The 17,590-nt window shown below is 40.6% G+C and overlaps 1 protein-coding gene across 6 annotated transcripts in view; it reads right to left on the reverse strand.

The window, feature by feature from the left end:
* Nucleotides 1–17,590, reverse strand: part of actn1 (actinin, alpha 1) — a 54,848-nt gene that overhangs the window by 18,886 nt on the left and 18,372 nt on the right. For all 6 annotated transcript variants that reach the window (XM_063499279.1, XM_063499283.1, XM_063499282.1 and 3 more), the window contains exons 2-5: nucleotides 8,459–8,573; nucleotides 7,934–8,053; nucleotides 3,647–3,733; nucleotides 2,946–3,033 (exon numbers count right to left, since the gene is read on the reverse strand). In XM_063499279.1, the coding sequence (XP_063355349.1) occupies nucleotides 2,946–3,033; nucleotides 3,647–3,733; nucleotides 7,934–8,053; nucleotides 8,459–8,573 (410 nt within the window). The remainder of the gene's footprint in view (nucleotides 1–2,945; nucleotides 3,034–3,646; nucleotides 3,734–7,933; nucleotides 8,054–8,458; nucleotides 8,574–17,590) is intronic.

A 17,590-nucleotide genomic window follows, 5' to 3' on the forward strand; every position in this document is an offset into this window, starting at 1 on the left:
CAGACACTTTTGTACACTGAACAGACATGATATCTTGGTACTGGGTTTTTTTCATTTTCCAGAGCAATTGTCTTGGCAAGCGATCTCACTGCGACTCACTAACAGATGTTACGTGGTTCGCTTTTTATTGTATGCAGAAACCAATTGGCTCTCTTCTGCACAAATACAATAGAATGCCAGGTTTTAGTGACTCATATAAAGTTATTTATAATTCATCTCCAGCATTTACTGCATTTTGTCATATTTAAACGATGCAGCACAACAATCTTCATCCATATATTTTCTGCCTATGCTTTCCCTGTTTGATGAGACTGGCAATAACGTTAACATTTGGCCATTTGATGATCAACATGTTATATGCACTAATATACTCCCGTATCATCCAGATGCTGGTAATTTAACCATGTGTTCATAAGGCACCAGATGGCCAGATCCTCTTTCACCCAGAGCATGGGGTGTCTATGATTTTCAAAAGGAATTTCAAACTTTGATCACACACGCTTACACTCCACAGGTGTTTTTTGTCTTGTTTTATTTGGTTTTCTTTTGTTTTATTATATTTTGCTGTTTTCACTGCCTTAAGGCACTGTTAACCTAAACAGGACTTCATGTTTTAATCCTCTGTGTTCAGCACATCAGGATTGTGTGTAATAAAATGTGCTTTATAAAGGAAACCGTCATTGCCTTCAACCTAAGTAAGCCTAAGCACAAAGAAGGCCTTTGTATACAAATAATTCTCAGTCATTTAAAACTATCATGCACCGTGATGTAATCTGAGAAATAATTCCATATCATATTACTGAGCTATTGTCAATTGTTTTGTTTTGCTCTTATTTATATTTCACTACTTTTCCAGCCTTTTGTATCTCCAATATGTGGAGAAAAGCCGACCATGTGGATATTTTGCGATTTTAAGATTAGATATTAGATTTGAAATGATTTCCAAGTCATTGCATCCTATTATTTTTGGATCCCAGGTTGTATAATCCATACAAGACATAGCAGCTAAATCTGATTTTGATCGTGATCGTGATTTTGTTTCTCTGAAATATATTTTTAGCTTGGCCTTCTGTGGCTCATTGATTGGTGCCCTTGGTGCTGAAACCAGTCGGTCTAAATGCAGCACAATGAGATGGAGCCTCACAATATCATCAATCTGGGGAAGCTGGAGAAGATTTATTAGTGCTTTCTGGCTCCAAACAACAAATTAGTGAGATGGGATGCTTAATGTATTATTCGCCATAAAAAAGTGCCTGCAACGCACAACAGGAGTTTTTACAAGGGTGCTCATTGCTTCTTATACCTGAAGCAGCAGTATGTGAGTGTTCAGGAAAGAGAAAAAGCAAACTCTGTACTCTTTCCTCCTCTTCCATCTCAAAAGCCCTGCTATCATCTCTCACAGTGAAACCACATCAAAGATCGGGACTCTGCTCTGGCAATCACATTCTCCTGAAATGACCTCATCTCCACCTTCTCATCTCAGCTTTCATCCACATCTGAGGATCACAGAGGTCTTCTTTCAATAATTCAACATACATGGGGGCATTCTGTGACATGGATCCAGGCCCAGCCAGGCCTGAAATAGGGATGCCTGGGTAGCATCCTCACTTGTATTTTCACATTCAGAACTTACAGCTAGTCGCTGTAATTTGATTAATTATTTGCATGCAACATGTCTGTGGATAATTACTTCCACTTCCTGCGTTTCACAGTATACTTTACGAGGATGTCTACTGTCTGTTCCTGGTTAAGGGTGTGCACTCTGCTATTTCAAGTCTGATCTGTTCACTATCAACGCTGTCTGAGGCAACAGCTCTCATCTGCATCGAGTCTGAGCTATTTATGAAATTATGTGTTTGTGTAATTCGGGTGTTTTAAAAAATTAACTCCACATAAAGACCTTGCTGAAACAGCCAAGCTGAAAACCACATTTTAACTGAAACAGTGCCCTTTGCCGATATTTGGAGGGTAGAAGGATTCATGCATAAAAAGCTTACCAGTAGGAAAGTATCATGTGTCAGTAGGGGACTTCCAAAATTTTCAAACACTTCATTGAAAGAGGCTTACGCTTTAATTTTTTTGGCATAGGTGGCAACAAATAGTTGCAACAGGATACCTAAAAGTGCAAGTCCTCGAACACGAACAAAGACTAAACCCAAATACAGAATTTAAAGGCATGATGAAGCATCCTGTTAGAGATTGTTTTTAAAAAAATCTCTAACAGGATGTCTCACAGCTGGGACGCAACCTAAGAATCTGTGTTGCATTAAGGTTATTCATAGTTCATAGTGTTAGAAGAGATCTAGATCACAAGGTGACACAAATACACTTCTGTTTATATGTGTGTGCACCTGCCAGTCCAGCAACAACATGCTTCAGGTGTTTAAGCGTTTCATCGTCTGCCCATGATGAGATTTGTGCGTTTGCAAAGATTTGTTTTTCTCAAAGTTTCCAAAACAAAGACGAACAACAAAGACAAAGGTAACATAACCCAGAGTGGACGGGGCAATATTTAACCATCCTCCTGTAATCCAGCTCTGAACTTTTGCTCAGGTAATATCTGCTTACTGTATCTCCTGATTGTCAGAAATATTTCCAACACTAAGCAACAAACTGGGCTGTTTTCCTTTTTCCCCTCATCTTATTTTAAGGCTTGGCTATAAATGAGCATTAGAACAACGAAGAGCCAAAAGCAAAAATGCACAGAAGGTAAATTTTTCCACTGAGGTTCAGACTAGATAAAACTGTCTTTAGCTGAGGTGAAGGCACCTCTGCTCGTACACATTCTTTAGTCTAATTTTCCCTGTTTGACATCAAATTTTGAGCCTCCGATAGTTATGTTTATGGTTCCACAATCTCATGTGATTAACTGTAACTGCAGCTTAGCATGTGAGTAAAACAACCATTTGTGTTGGCTTAATTTGTGCTCCTCTCCAGCCTCGTACCTGATGTGAAAGTTTTGGATGTTGACATTCTTGTATGGCGCAGTCTTCCTCTGGCACCACAGCAGGAGGCCCTCTTTGGCAGATGTCTCTGTGGTTGGAGAGAAGGGATCATTGTGAAGTTGGAGGAACTCTCGGGCTTTTACTTTGACCGACTCTCCACTAATCCCTGTTTAGTGCTGGATTAAGTGGAGGTGAAGAGAATGGAAAGCATGTGTGACTGCTTGGAGGTTTCATGCTTTCCTATTTCCAGTCAATACCAAATGGTGTCAAGCATCCTCTTTTAGCAAACCAGTAAAGCAAAATTCACTAATAAACACAGTGTGGAAATGCCGCACAAAGCAAACTTTGCAAAAGTCTGGCGTTTAAATTGGATTATCTTGTAAGTGCATTATATACGTTAACCATGGACAGGGCCGCATCGCAAACGTTTCCATCTTGAAAAAAAAAAAAAAAAAGCACCTCTGACACATTCATATACAAATGACCGGAAATTGTGTCAAGTCTTTATGAGGTACTGTGCAGTGTTTTTAAGCTCAGTGCAATGCGTGACAAAGGTCTTAACACTGAGACACTGTGTCAATGAAAAGTGTTTTCAATTGCAAATGAAGACAGTGAGCTAGGCTTCTTTTCAATAAACCAAATGAATAAAACACGTGTGGAAATGCTCCCACAAACACAACCACACACACACACAATGCTACCTTCCACAGAAATGTCTTGAATGGCAAAGCGGAGGATAATGGTCCAGATCATTCCCAGGGTCATCTTGGCGTTGCCATCTACGATCTCTGCAAGAGGGAAAACCAGTAACATTTCAGGACTGATGCATTCAGCAGGCACTTACAGTATAATATATTTTTCTCACATCTGGCTTGTTTGGTGGTTTTCAAGCAAAGAAAAACGAAATTTTTACGTTTAAAAGTTGAAAATTTTGGCAATGGCTCTAAGGAGATGGCAAAGCCCTTTGGTTTCATCTATTTAATGGATTGCCATAAACTTTGAAACTTCGCCACATATGGCTTTACAGACTGCACCTATTCTTAGTCCCTTGATGTGGATTAAAAAAACACTCAATAAAATTCCTTTAACAGGGGGAAAAAAATAAAAGAAGAAACTCTCAGGAACACAGACACGTTTAAAAACAAACAAACAAAAAAACCCATCATATTGCTCTGTGAGACTTGCACAGTAATATTAGATGTTAAGATTACTTATAACAGCTTTTTAAAAGACTATATTGCTATTCTGTGTTGTATAGATACAGGCATTTACTGTAAACGTTGTTGCAACAAAACTTATATGTATTTTGGGTGTTTGGAAAACATTTCCAATAAAATTATTAAAATATAAAGACGCTAAAAATACAGCACAACAATTGGATGTCGTCCTAAGGCACCAACATCCCAACTTGGAGTAGTTTCTTATACTTAAACTACTGAGTGAACGCTTGCGAGGCCAGCAGTTTAACAGACTCACATAACCTAACATGCACTTGCACACGAACCAGCTACCAAAACAGAGAGTGGAGACGCTCAGGTTACAGCACACGCGCAGGGAGGCTGATCTCATTTGCTGCTAAGAATGCCATAACTCCACTATATTTTGATCCCTATTTAGTAAAACAGCTGCTTGCTGAGATATCGGTGTTCAAAATCTTTTAATCTCCACGCTTAGATTAGACAACAAGATAACCAAGAGGCCAATGAAACACTCAACTCCACTTTAATGATTTCCCATGTGTGCAGCAAAGCCTTTATGAATGAAATGTGATGATTCAGTGATTTGAGCAAAGACCTGTTAAGCTGTCAATCAGCTGTGCGCCTGCAGCTGAAGGCTGTGAATGAACTGCCTGTGTCCAGCCCTCTCTGTGTTGTCGATAATGAAAATCCCCTTCAACAGGTCACCCTGTTTGCCCGCCTTCAATAATCATTTGTTTCTGCCTCTAATCCAATAAAGCTTGGAGCACGGCCGCTCGACTGTGACAAACTTAGACTGCGAGATGCCAGTCAGATGTCTCTGCATGTAACGCGGTGCGAAAGACGCCCTCGATTGAATTAGGAGGCAGAAAAAAGTCGAACTCGGTGCTTCAGGCTGACACATGCAGATACATGTTGAGATTAGCTCTAATGAACATGGCTGATCCACCAGGGGAAGAACAAAAATCCTTCTAATTCCATTTGAAACTGCATCCCCCCGTCTTTTATCCCTCACCCACAACAAACCCCCTGAGGAGTCGCAAAGACGTGAGCCTTCGACTAGTCACTTCCCACCAACACAGCTAGCAGAGCGGCAGGACCAGGAGGGGATTCCAGGCGGATAATCTGTCTGGAATGTTGGTCTGGCTTAGGAGTTTTTATACTATTACTCTGGGCAGAAAAAAAATCTCTAGTTAATTTCAAGTTATTTCAATTAATTTAAATTTAAAATGCACCTGCTCTGTCTCGGTTGTGATTATTCGCTGGTGTTCTTTGTTTGTAATCAAATATTTTTGACTTTCCTACTGCTGATCTCACTGAACACATAACTGATATCTCTCGAGCTCTGGAAAAATGACACAACCAGTATTTTTTTTTAATATTTTAGACATTACAGATCAGGTCTGTCAAACTCATCTACCTCATGGGCACAAGTTTGAGCTCATGTGGGACGGACCAGAGTAACTACTTATTCCCCCTAATTGCAAAAATCACCTAAAATCTTTACCCTTTTCAATTAAGAAAATTGTTTAATGTCATTATTAACATGTATGTACCACAAGACATATATTATTATATTATTCCACCCGTTAAATATTTTTTGTCATCACTCCTTTTTCAGCTCTGTAATAAATTCAAATAGGGTGATTTCTATTTAAAATACTTATTCAGTTGCTATATTTTAAAATGAAATAATACTGTAAGCCACTTAAAAAGTTGACATTTATACAGCTTGTGAATTAAAAATATGTTAAATCAATTTTTCATTCAATCCATGTTTACGCAGATGAAGCACAATTGTGACTTTGTCAGATTTTACGTTGCAGCTCAGCTTTTGTCATTAAAACCTTCTCAAGCTAAGGAGTTCTTCCAAGATTTGTGCACGACGCTGACAGAGACCGGCTTATGATGGAAAGACTAGAGGTTCTGAACAGCAGGCGTTAAGACTGGTCAGAGGTTAACCTTATTAAGTGGCATTGGGGAGGGACAGTAATGCCCGTCTTAGCCACTGTCCAAGGGATCATATTCATTAAAGGGACACTTCACAAAAACATTAAAACATATAATACATCTTTAGTCAATACAGTTATAAATTGAAGGAGAATCTATTAACCTTAAATTCTAAGGCTTTAGTTTTTGTTTATTTTCAGTAGAACAGACTCTACTAGACTGCTTTTTACAGTTAAAATTATTCCTTATTCCTGTATTTACCTTCAATTGTTCCTTGATGAAGAAATTTTCGCTTGTCTCACTTTAAGATTAACCTCCCTTTGCACATGCAGGTTTGTGGGACTTCTGTTATCATAGGCAGAGCTGTGTGGCTGAGTTAACTGCATTAGGCCTCAGTCACACAGCCCTAAAGACCAGTCAGCAACCATATGGCAACCAGAAAAAAATCCCACTGATAGGTGAGTGGCTGCTGGAGGTTGCTACAGGTCACAAAGAGATGGTGCTACACTCCTCCTTGGGATTTCTTTGTTGCTAGCAGGTTCTCACCATTAGTTTACCGCAGAAACAGAGAACATACACCTTCAAAGTAGAAGTTTCCCCTTTTGAAACCTGTTGATTGCAACAGCAAGGGAAAACTTTTACTCTGAAGTTGAATTTTCCAATTTCCTTTTCTCTGTCCCATTTTTTCACGTTTCCAGGAAAAAAAGGAGGCATTTGGGTGAAGCTGATCTTACCCAGCCACCACCAGCAACCACTTGCCATTAGGTTGGGGATACACATTTATAGTCACTGACTATATCAGGGGTAGGGGACTCCAGGCCTTAATGGCCGGTGTCCTGCAGGTTTTGGATGTGTCCTTGATCCAACACAGCTGATTTAAAAGGCTAAATTACCTCCTTAACATGTCTTGAAGTTCTCCAGAGGCCTGGTAATGAACTAATCATTTGATTCAGGTGTATTGACCCAGGGTGAGATCTAAAACCTGCAGGACACCAACCCTTGAGGTCTGGATTTCCCCCCACCCCTGGACGATATATAGAAATATAAAAATACCTGTTTCCAACTCAAGACAATAGCAGTAGATATAGAGCACTGAAAACTACATTTGTAAGCAGATTTCATAGGGATTACAGTATGTGTTCAGAAAAATAAATGTTAAACTGTTAACAGCTAAATCAGCACACTATCTTTAGTAATTCTGGGTAGTTTTTAAAGCCATCTTTCAGCGTTTTGAGGAGCTCTGTAAAATATCTGTTTACTTTCACTCTAAACTAAACGGTAAGCCAAAAAATATCTGACAGTATATGATTTTTTCAGATTATCTACAGCCATTGACAGACTTCCTGTTTGTTGCAACACATGTATGCAAACTATGCATGTGGCCAAGACTGGACAGACAGAGAGAGTGAGAGAGACAGAAAGTGAAAGTCGAGTGTTTACTCTGCTAAAGACTTGTTTACTCTCAGACGGGAAGAGGATGGACATCCCCAAGTTATTTGTGCTGAACAATGAGCAGCCTCAGCCCCAGAGGGGATTGCTGATCCTAAGATCTACTCTCAGAAAATGCACTGCAAAGCACAAGCTCTGCCCGAACACTCGGCAATAAGGATCTCATTAAACCGCACAGCAGCCTGTGCCACTGCCATGGTAACGGGTGAGAAAGCGAGAGGGAGGGCCAGAGGCCACATTATACATAACCATTTACAACAGAACAGTAGCTATTGACTTGGCTGATGACCTAATTAAAATCAACAGGTGACAACGTGAAATGCAAACTAACTACAGAGAAGGTCATTCTGGGTTTTGTGGAAACTGTCTGACATTTGATGTGACATCACTCACCTTCAGCTCCAATAGAAACCAGCTTCACTCCTTTGCTGGCGATAAAGTCGAGGGCTTTGTTAACATTGGAGATCTTGTGGACTCTCATTTTGCCTCTCTCTGGTTTGGCCAAGCGTTCGCCTGGACAAGAAACACATTTTCAATTACAAAAAAATATTTTTTGATTAGCAAAAATACATGACATCTTACAAAAACAATGTAATGTTATTTTAATACTTCGTTCTGAACTCCACCTTCAAATTGACCTACAGCTCTGGTTTCCATCTGCATAATCAAATATGAAGGCCCTAATTTAAATTCCTCTCATAACCAGACACATTATAGAAGATAAAGCTGTTTAACTTATGTTTCTTTAGTTCAAACAAACACGAGAGCGTTATCTACACTATGATTGAGCTGTCAGAAATACATTTTATACAAGCATACTTTTGGACTAGTCCTGTAAGGGGAATTCTGGTAGCTAAAAATCAACAAGTGCTGTTTTCATTCAGGTAATCTTGTTAAGCAAGGAGCTTTTTTCTTTACCTGAGATGACCTCCAGCAGCAGCATGAGTTTCAGTCCATCCCGGAAGTCCTCTTCGATGTTCTCAATCTGCGTGCCTGCTTTCCTCAGGTGAGAGTTACACCAAGCTGTAAACGTCTATACGATGGGGAAAGAAATCAGATAAAAACACCGTCACATGTGTGTATTTAATGTGCTGCAAAATATACACCAAACATGAGCCAACCAGGTTCTTAAAGGGGGCAAGTTTACTTATCAAGCAACTAGAGTTTTTTGTTTGCATTGTATTGTATTGCAGGCTTATTCATTTTTACAATCTGATGATATTGGCACTAGTTCAAAAAAAATAAAGCAAGCAACGGTGACAATATCATCAGCAGGAGATTATTTGGATTAGCAGATTTATTTGTGAAGAAGTGTTTTTTTTCCCTTAGGTGGTTATAAAATCATTTTCTCAGCCTTCCAGATCACACACCACTTCTTCCTCCTTTCAGACCTCATCTGCCCTTTCAAAGTACACACTGTTGTTGTGTCTTGAACTGTAACCTTTTTGCTGTAAGTGTGGAGCGATCGTGGCTCAAGAGTTGGCAGTTCGTCTTGTAATCGGAAGGTTGCCGGTTCGAGCCCCGGCTCGGACAGTCTCGGTCGTTGTGTCCTTGGGCAAGATACTTCACCTACTGCCTACTGGTGATGGCCAGAGGGGCCGATCGCGCGATATGGCAGCCTCGCTTCTGTCAGTCTGCCCCAGGGCAGCTGTGGCTACAACTGTAGCTTGCCTCTACCAGTGTGTGAGAGTGAATGAATAGCGGAATTGTAAAGCACTTTGAGGGTCTCGAAAAGCGCTATATAAATGCAATCCATTATTATTAACGGGCACAGTGCATGGTGAATGCCATAAATCCTGCATTTTTGGCTCATTGCACTTGGCATAAATAATGGGACTAAATCTTTCTCTGACATATTAAATAACAGTAATATAGGTACAGGAGCGCACCAGAATTATCAGCTGTAAAAACAAAGAACAGCTCACAGGAATGCTGTTAGCTTTAGGGCACAAATTTGGTAAAAAATAAGAGGATCAACATGGTTCATCTTTTGGGAACCACGAATGTTTGTACAAAATTTGTGCATTTTCTGAGATTTGAAGTAGATGCTGACATTTTTCAGTCTAGCCCAACACTGCTATCCACAGGGAAAAGCTGCCAGGAAATCATGTCTGGTTAGGATATCTGTGAACAAAATACTGAAACACTGCCAGCTCCGTTTACAGTTTATGAGGGATGAGGGGGTTCTCCTACAAGGACTAATAAACCACAACATCGGGACCTTTAAAAGTTACATATCAATGGAAATCAGTTGATGGACAGATGCAATCCCTGTTTCCACACTTTCCCCTTTTCCTGTGGTGCCGACAAACTTGACTTCTGGATTTTCTTCACTCAACCTCCACACACTGGAGCATTGTATACATACAGTAGGTGTAGCAAGCCTTGGATTGTCTGGCATTGCTGGCATGCAAACATGCTAATGGAAACCATCTGGAGCAGGACCTCAACCGCCCAACAGGAGCTGGCATGAGGACTCGGCCCGTTATGCACCCTGCTGCAAAACGCCTTTTTATGAGTTCCCGGGTTAATTGCATCCACTGTGCGCAAAGATCAGACACCATGTTTCCTCCAGAGAGCTGAAGGAGGACCTGCAGGAGCAGAGCCAGGCGTTTATGAAAGCCAACACTGTCTTTCACTGGCTTGCTTTCCACTGCTGGGGAACAAAAGCCACTTAAAAGTCATTGGCGATCTGGTTCGAAGCACTTGTGGAACTTCCGCGATGAGATCACTCTTAAAAATGGAGTCGCGTGAGGTTTACACGGCTATCAATAAACTACAGTGTGGAAGAGCTGGGTTTAAGATGTGTGCGAGGTTGATGGCGTGTGGTGGAGTTTCAGCCAGCAAAAAAAAAAAAAAAAAACTGGAAGAAACTCTGTAGATACTGTAGAAGATGTGAAGGGAAACAGACAGATTATATGGTGTTTCATCCCTAAGGGCAGGACTGACGGAAAAAGACCAGCACTGAAGATTTATGTGCAAACAGCAGGCACACGCCCTGAACCCAGAAGATACTACTTTCCAGCAATATTACTCATGATTTAAGTCAAGCTCCAACAGGCACTAAGATATTTGAAATAATTCTAATCAATAGTCCCCTTTAGGGGCTTCCAAATGTTTTAAACAGTCGAGGCAGAGCTGTGGTGTCAGCAGCTTGTGTGAATACTGTGCAATTTAATCAAAGTATTAAGATAAGAGTGTTTGCTGGCTCTGCAGGTTCAGATTCTTACAATGTTCTGTCTCTTTTTTGTCTAAGATGTCATTCTTGACAAGTGCCAGCTCTTTTGTTCCCTCCTCTTTGTGAAACGCCTTCAAAATAACAGAAAGACCATCTAAATTATATCAGGAAATTTTGCTAACCACCTGCAAACAGCTTCATGTTAAAGGAGAGCAAAAAAGACAGGAAATGGTGTGAAAAGTACAAAGTGGAGTGTTTTGTATGCTCTGAGCAGAATAAAATGAGTTTTTACCTAAAACTCGTGATTAGTGCAGGTTTGTGAAGACCAGAGTGTTGAAAACACTCAGAGTGAAGCTGCAAAGAGCACAGTTGTGAAAACGACTAAAAGTTCACAGAAGGAATGTTAGCTTGTTAAATGTCTTGGAAGGAGGGCAAGTTTGGCTGCTTCGGGTTGGACGACAGGCCTCCTCCTGACAGGAATTAGCCGGCCCTCCTGCAGTTTCTTTAAGTCTCTGGGTCACTGTGGAGTTTGGCAACAGCACACAGTCCAGGCTGGCAGCCACCTGCACCATCACATGACCCCCCTCTGGCTGCACTGTGGACTACACTCCCAGACACCTTCAGGTGTTCTGAGGCTCTTGGCAGGGCAGGGCTCAGAGTTGCTGCTCCACTGATCACAGAGAGACAGATTACTGCACGAGCAGACAGCCAAGCATGGCTTTGAACTGAAAAGCTATAGTCAGTCTAATCTTACAAAAAAGAAAATTAATAAAAGAAATGTGCACATTTTGTTGACCCAAGATCCACTTGAGGTCACCGCATTTGTGGGACTTGCCAGCGACATTACCCAGCACAGTTCAGTCCTCAACCTAAAAGTCTTTCTATTGTAATGTTAAAAGTGAAGATATACTATCTGATCTGTTTCAAATTTTCCATCAATAAATTGTTAGGATGATAATTTATTTTCCTGGAATAAAACACTTTATCCTGGAAGACCAGATTTAAGATCCACTTTGAAGGATTCTTGGTTTTAAAACAAGCCAGGTTATAGTTGCTTGTCCAGCACCGACTGCTACAGAGTGGAAAGGTGGCGTTTTCCCCATTGCTCCTCCTTGGGATTGAAAGTGACACCACAACTGTGCAATGAGTTTCCATATGACTCAAGCTCGTCTTTGCAGAAGATTGCCAACCCAACTTAATTAATAGCCGTGGTGGACTCCCAAAAGAGCTAAGAGAGAAAAACCTCCTCTGAGAGTTACCTAAGAGTGAGGCTGAAGGGCTTTCCCTGTGCTTAGCACATATATATTTATAGCCTGAGGAGGATGCAGGTTGAGTAGCATTGTCAAAAAAAACCTTACACAGGCACAATATGATGTGACATCAATATAATATACTTAAAACTTTCAAGACTTACTTTTATTTAAAAAAAAAAAAAAAAAACAATATTAAAGAAAGCCTGTTTGCCCATCATCTCAACTCTGTAGCTCACTGAGACTCTGTGTCTCTACTACCGTCAACTTCTCTCTGTCTGATTGTTCTTTTTAAATCAGTCTCTGCTTTTCAACAAACTGTGTCATTGTTTTTGGATCTGCAACAAAAGGACAGAGTTGCCCACATCAATAAAGCAAACTGACCAAAAACTCATGTAGCTGTGAAGCACCTAAAGAGATTAAAAACTGCTCATTATATGAATCCACGGTGTGGCGTGTCTCGTACTATTCCTCTGCACTCCATGTGCAACTGTTTGGTCCTTGTACAGTTTGTGTCAGTACAGTATGTGCTGTGAATCTCTGTAAGCTGTTGACATTTCTGCTCCAGAGTCCTGCCAGTGCAAAATCGTTCTCATTACTGCCGTTTAACGCAGTCTGTTTCAGCTTCAGCAGCATAACGTGTAACCGAGCAAAGTGAAAGCATGACTGAATGGCCGAATGTGTCTGTGGGAGGAACTGGAGGGTCATAAAAATTGGAGGCCTCCCCCATTCTCTGCTCTCTCTCTCTCTCTCTCTCTCTCTCTCTCTCTCTCTCTTTCTCTGTCTGGTCTCAGCCTCCCAGAACTGAGGCAGGCTGTAAAAACAACAGGGGTCAAGAGTGGGAGAAATCTGCTCCACATCAACTTCGGGGAAGTGTGCCAGTGAGCATCATTGCATGCAATGTTTGTCCCATGGCAACCACTGAATCCACAGTTCAGGACCCTTGAATACCACGGGATAATCAACCTGGATAACCTGTACTCAGTGGTTATAAACACTCAATAATAATTTATGTCACTGGGTATTTTGTTAACCACCAGCACCAATGAAAGAAATCTGACTCAGGTTTTAGTAAAATACAGCTAGAGATCAGTGAGCAACCATCTAGCAACCACTGGTTGCAAGGGAAAAATCTGTATGCAGTAGCTGTGATTGTTTACTATTCATGCAGCCCTAAAGGCCGGTCGGTAACCTCGTGGTAACTCCTGGTCACTAGGGAAAGGTGGTTGCTAGTAGTTACTACTATGAAATTGGTTGTAAAGAGTGCTATACTGAAAACTTTCTTGTGATGGCTTGCAGGTTGCATGTCGTTTGCATGGCAGATGCCGGATTGGCAGATGCTAACAAACCAGAAACAGAGAAAATTCACCTTTAAACTAAATGTAGTCTTACTGCTGCAACCAACACATTTAAAAAGGTGCAACTTTTACTTTGAAGGCAGACATTCTTAATATCTGGTTTGAGTTGTACTTCCTTAAGCTCAAGTCTTTTCCCTTGTGACCATTTGCCAGATGGTTGCTAACCAGTCTCTAGACCTGTTACAGACATGTACTGCATGAATTTTTTATTTGTGATATGTCAAAGCCAACTGCTTACCCACAGATACTCTTGCTAAAGTTATTCTGCTAATATACTGGTAAAACTTGTTGTGTTACCGTTTGCATTTGCTTGGTGGCTGCTATGCATAAAGAGGATATGAAACAGCTCACTGCAACCAAAATAAAATGGACTATTAAAGTCAATAAAAATGCATATTTCTGTGGGTTTGGACATTTCTGGGAACATCTGGGGCAATGTTAATACATACGAATGAATAAATAAAAGAATAAAACTGACCAAGTTTAACTGCAGGGAGTGGGGCAAAAAGAAAAATGTATTATATAAATAAATAAGCAAATAATTAAATAAATAAATAAAAGAAATTCTGTAAACTTAATAGCTTTTTCTTTGGTTTCAACCATACTGCCATTCTTTAAAGTGCTTTTTACAAAGCTGTTTTGTGTAGCTGTAAGGACTTAATAGGTTCACTTATATGTAGATCTCAACCTGTCAAACAGGAACAAATGACAATACTGATCATATATTGGAAAATGGGAGAAAAATCCCTAACAGATTTAAAAGAAAAAAAATCTACCAATATAAATTGATTTGATTTGGGAATTTTAAATATCTAATGAAGGTCAGCTCCACTGAAGCTTGACTATAGATGACACAGATTAACTTGATTTTAGCAGACTCATCCTGACATATGACATTACTCAATTAAAAGGCGACTGTAAGTAAGCCACTGTTGTTTTTATTTAAAAAAAAACGCTAAGGAATTAATCAGGTTTTGAAGCAGTGACTATGATTAATAGTATTAACACTTACAAAGAGCTTTACCCACTACTGAATTAAATAACTACAATCATTTCTCACTGTATAAAACTCTCACATATTTCCCTCTTCTTTAAAAACCCACCACCTCCCCTCACACCTCTTCCTCTACTCCCATCCTCCCCCTTTTTGCCCACTCTCTCCTCTCTCCCACTTCATTAATCACCCTCACTTAGAAAAAAGATTTCCTGCCTCTCTGCCAGTTCCATATTAGTACAATCCTTTTAGTGAAACAAGCCAGCTCATGAGTGCGAGCCCCTGCCATATCCAAACACACAGGCAGGGTGAGTTTAGGCGAGAGAGGAAAGGCAGACTGTGCTGGCAGAGCCTTTGACACAGGAAGGCGGTTTTCAACACTGCGACCGGTTTCTCAAGCCTCAGCCTCCAGCTCAGGGCCTCTCGTGTCCCCACGAAACCCCAGAAACAGGCAGATAAACTGCAATGAAAAAAATAGAGTCTAGGAAAATATCTTTCCAGCATCTCCACCAAAATGTTTAACAAAGATGGTTAAAAAAAGAAGTAGTTTTTCTGTTTTATAATCAAATCCACAACATGAAAAATTGTACTGCTGCTTGCAGCTCCTGCAGTAATGAGAATAAATACTGTCTGGATGAGCTGACATGGAAATGGGCCTCTGTAGATCCTAGGCAGGTAAAAACTGTCATGTCTATCCTAAGTATTTCTCCTACCTTCACTTCACGCTGGCTCGTGGGGCAGGAAAGTGCTGATGCAGAGAGTTTTTTGTTCCAGGAAAACTGAGCTGCTAACAGTCATACAGCACTTTCCTCCTCCTCAGACCCCCAGATGATTTCCTGATGTGTGATGGATTAGGACATTGCATTTAACCAGACATGCTCACAGAGAGCACATTCTGATTTAAAATGGCACCCTGGAGGAACAGCTGTGCAGGAGAGGAGTGCCTTGCTCAAGAATACGCGAGCGGTAAATGATAAAAGGCTGAGTTGTTCCTCATTTTCCTGTTCATGGGGAACAGGAAAAAAGCTTAATCGTAGCTGTGTTTGTAATTTTAGTTCCAATAAATTACAGAAATGTGTAGATTCAGACATGCAAAGCAAATCAGTACAAATAATTCACGCTGAATTAAAATTAGGTGAACTCTGACAATGCTGTTGAGGAAACTGAGGTCCAAAGAGACAAAAACACAGGGCCTTGTGGTATAAACTGAGCCCAAAGCACATCCAAGAGAAGCCTCTATGTGGCCAAAAAGCCACAAAACGCGAATGAAAACCAAGCTAAAGTTAAACCACAGCTGATGCTTCCCTGTGCATTTCTGACAATGCCATAATCTGATATTGGCTTCATTTATTTGTTACATCCTTCCATCCAAAACCCAGAACTGAGAATAAAGGTCTGGCAGAGCAGATCGAATAAGATTCGGGTTACTGCCATCTTCAGTTTGGAGGCACAGCGGGAAAAAGAGCCTTGCAGGACGAGCCAAACTGCTGTCTGGATGCTCTGCAGACTGCTGCGCTGTGGCTCCATGCATCTGGCATGCGAGAAGGCTTAAAACCCATCTCAGAAGTTGAGGGGGAGACAAAAAAGAAACTGATGGTACATAGAGGAATAACTATGTTATATATTCACAGACAGAGACGATGAAGAAAAGCCAGCAAGAGTTACTGTCTCTAAGCCTTTTAAACCATACCCAACTGGCGGGGGGGAACCCCGGGTAGACCCAGAACTCACTGGAGAGATTTTATATCTTGTCTGGCTTAGGAGTGTCTCAGGATTCCCCAGAAGGATCTGGAAAATGTTGCTGGGGCTTAGACAACTGCCATTGCAGTCCTACTTCGGAAAAGCAGACGAAAACTGTTGGATGGTTGGAGATTGTAGGCATTCACCAACTAACCAAGTTGCAGTTGTATGAGGTTTACATGGATGTAGGGCTGTGTGATATGACCAAAATCTCATATCCCGATATAAGACATCTATCGTCCCGATAACGATATAAATCACAAAAATGTAACATTTTCTGTAAATTCTGTGAATCTCGGGCAGCTCGACTTGCGTGAAGTGTTTCCAGCTGGGCGTTGTGTACCTGGAGTCGAGTGTTTTAACCGATGCATGAAACGATACATTTTTAGACATTAGTTGTAACGGCCGCCATTTTCTTTGTGAGTATTTATTACACAGCGTGCTGCGGGGAAAAGCCTGTTCTAACGTTTGAGTCTAAGGTTTATTTTTTAGCACCTGACGGCTCTTTTTTTGCTTCTCATCCGTAAATACTCTGCATGCTCTTTCACGTTATTCAGTTTATTTTGAAAAGTCTCAACAGGATCTTGAGCTTTATTGTGAAAGGTTTATCTGGAAAATAAACAAGCGGACACGCGATGGTTTTACCGTCCTTGTTGCTAACGACAACGCATAAAAACAGGCGCTTGTCCGTCCGTAGTGTGGTTATATTAAATATAAGAGAAAGAGAGAACTTTAAGAAATTAATATAGCCACTACAGTGACCATCAAAACGATGAAAAAAATATTGCCGTAAACAGTTTATTTTGCGACACCACGAAACAAACGATATCGTAAAATGAAACGATAGACGTTTTTATATCGTCATCCGATATATATCGTTATATCGAACAGCCCTACATGGATGTATATTTTCTAAATTCAGAGTAATAATTTAAAAAGGAATTCAATAGGTGAGCACCAAATATGAAACATAGCCGCAACCCCCCCCTTCAGTTCCTGAGTTATAGCATTGAGCAATGACCAAAAACTGTGATGTCACAGTCAAGTTGACCTTTGGGATATAAAATGCTTCTTCATTTCATTAATCATTTTACCAACTAAAAAAGCTATTTATAAAATTCTAGCAGTCTTTTAGAATGATTCACTGGATTTGCAATCTGTCTTGACATTGCTGACCTTTTAGGGAACACAGAGTAAACTGAGGAAACCACGCACTAAAATTAAAGTCTCACCAAAGCATGCATTTTAAAGAATGAAGCAAGGGTTTCAGTCATTTGTCAGGAAGTAGCTGATTGACTGAACTCACTGTGTAAGCCAAACCGGGCTACTACGACATCTTTCATAGCAAAAATGAGTTCAGTGTTGGCACTTTCTGGGCTCAACTCCTGGATCTGGGAACATGTTTTTGTTTTTTAAAGTCTGACCCAGAGTGTAGTCTTACTGTCTGTCAACATCTGATCACTGAGCTGTTATCTCTTTTGCCCTAATGCAGTTTGTTGTGCTACAATCCACCAAAAGCAATGAATACGG

This window comes from Pelmatolapia mariae, linkage group LG16_19 (genome assembly GCF_036321145.2).
Source record: "Pelmatolapia mariae isolate MD_Pm_ZW linkage group LG16_19, Pm_UMD_F_2, whole genome shotgun sequence".
In the NCBI taxonomy this organism is placed as follows: domain Eukaryota; kingdom Metazoa; phylum Chordata; class Actinopteri; order Cichliformes; family Cichlidae; genus Pelmatolapia; species Pelmatolapia mariae.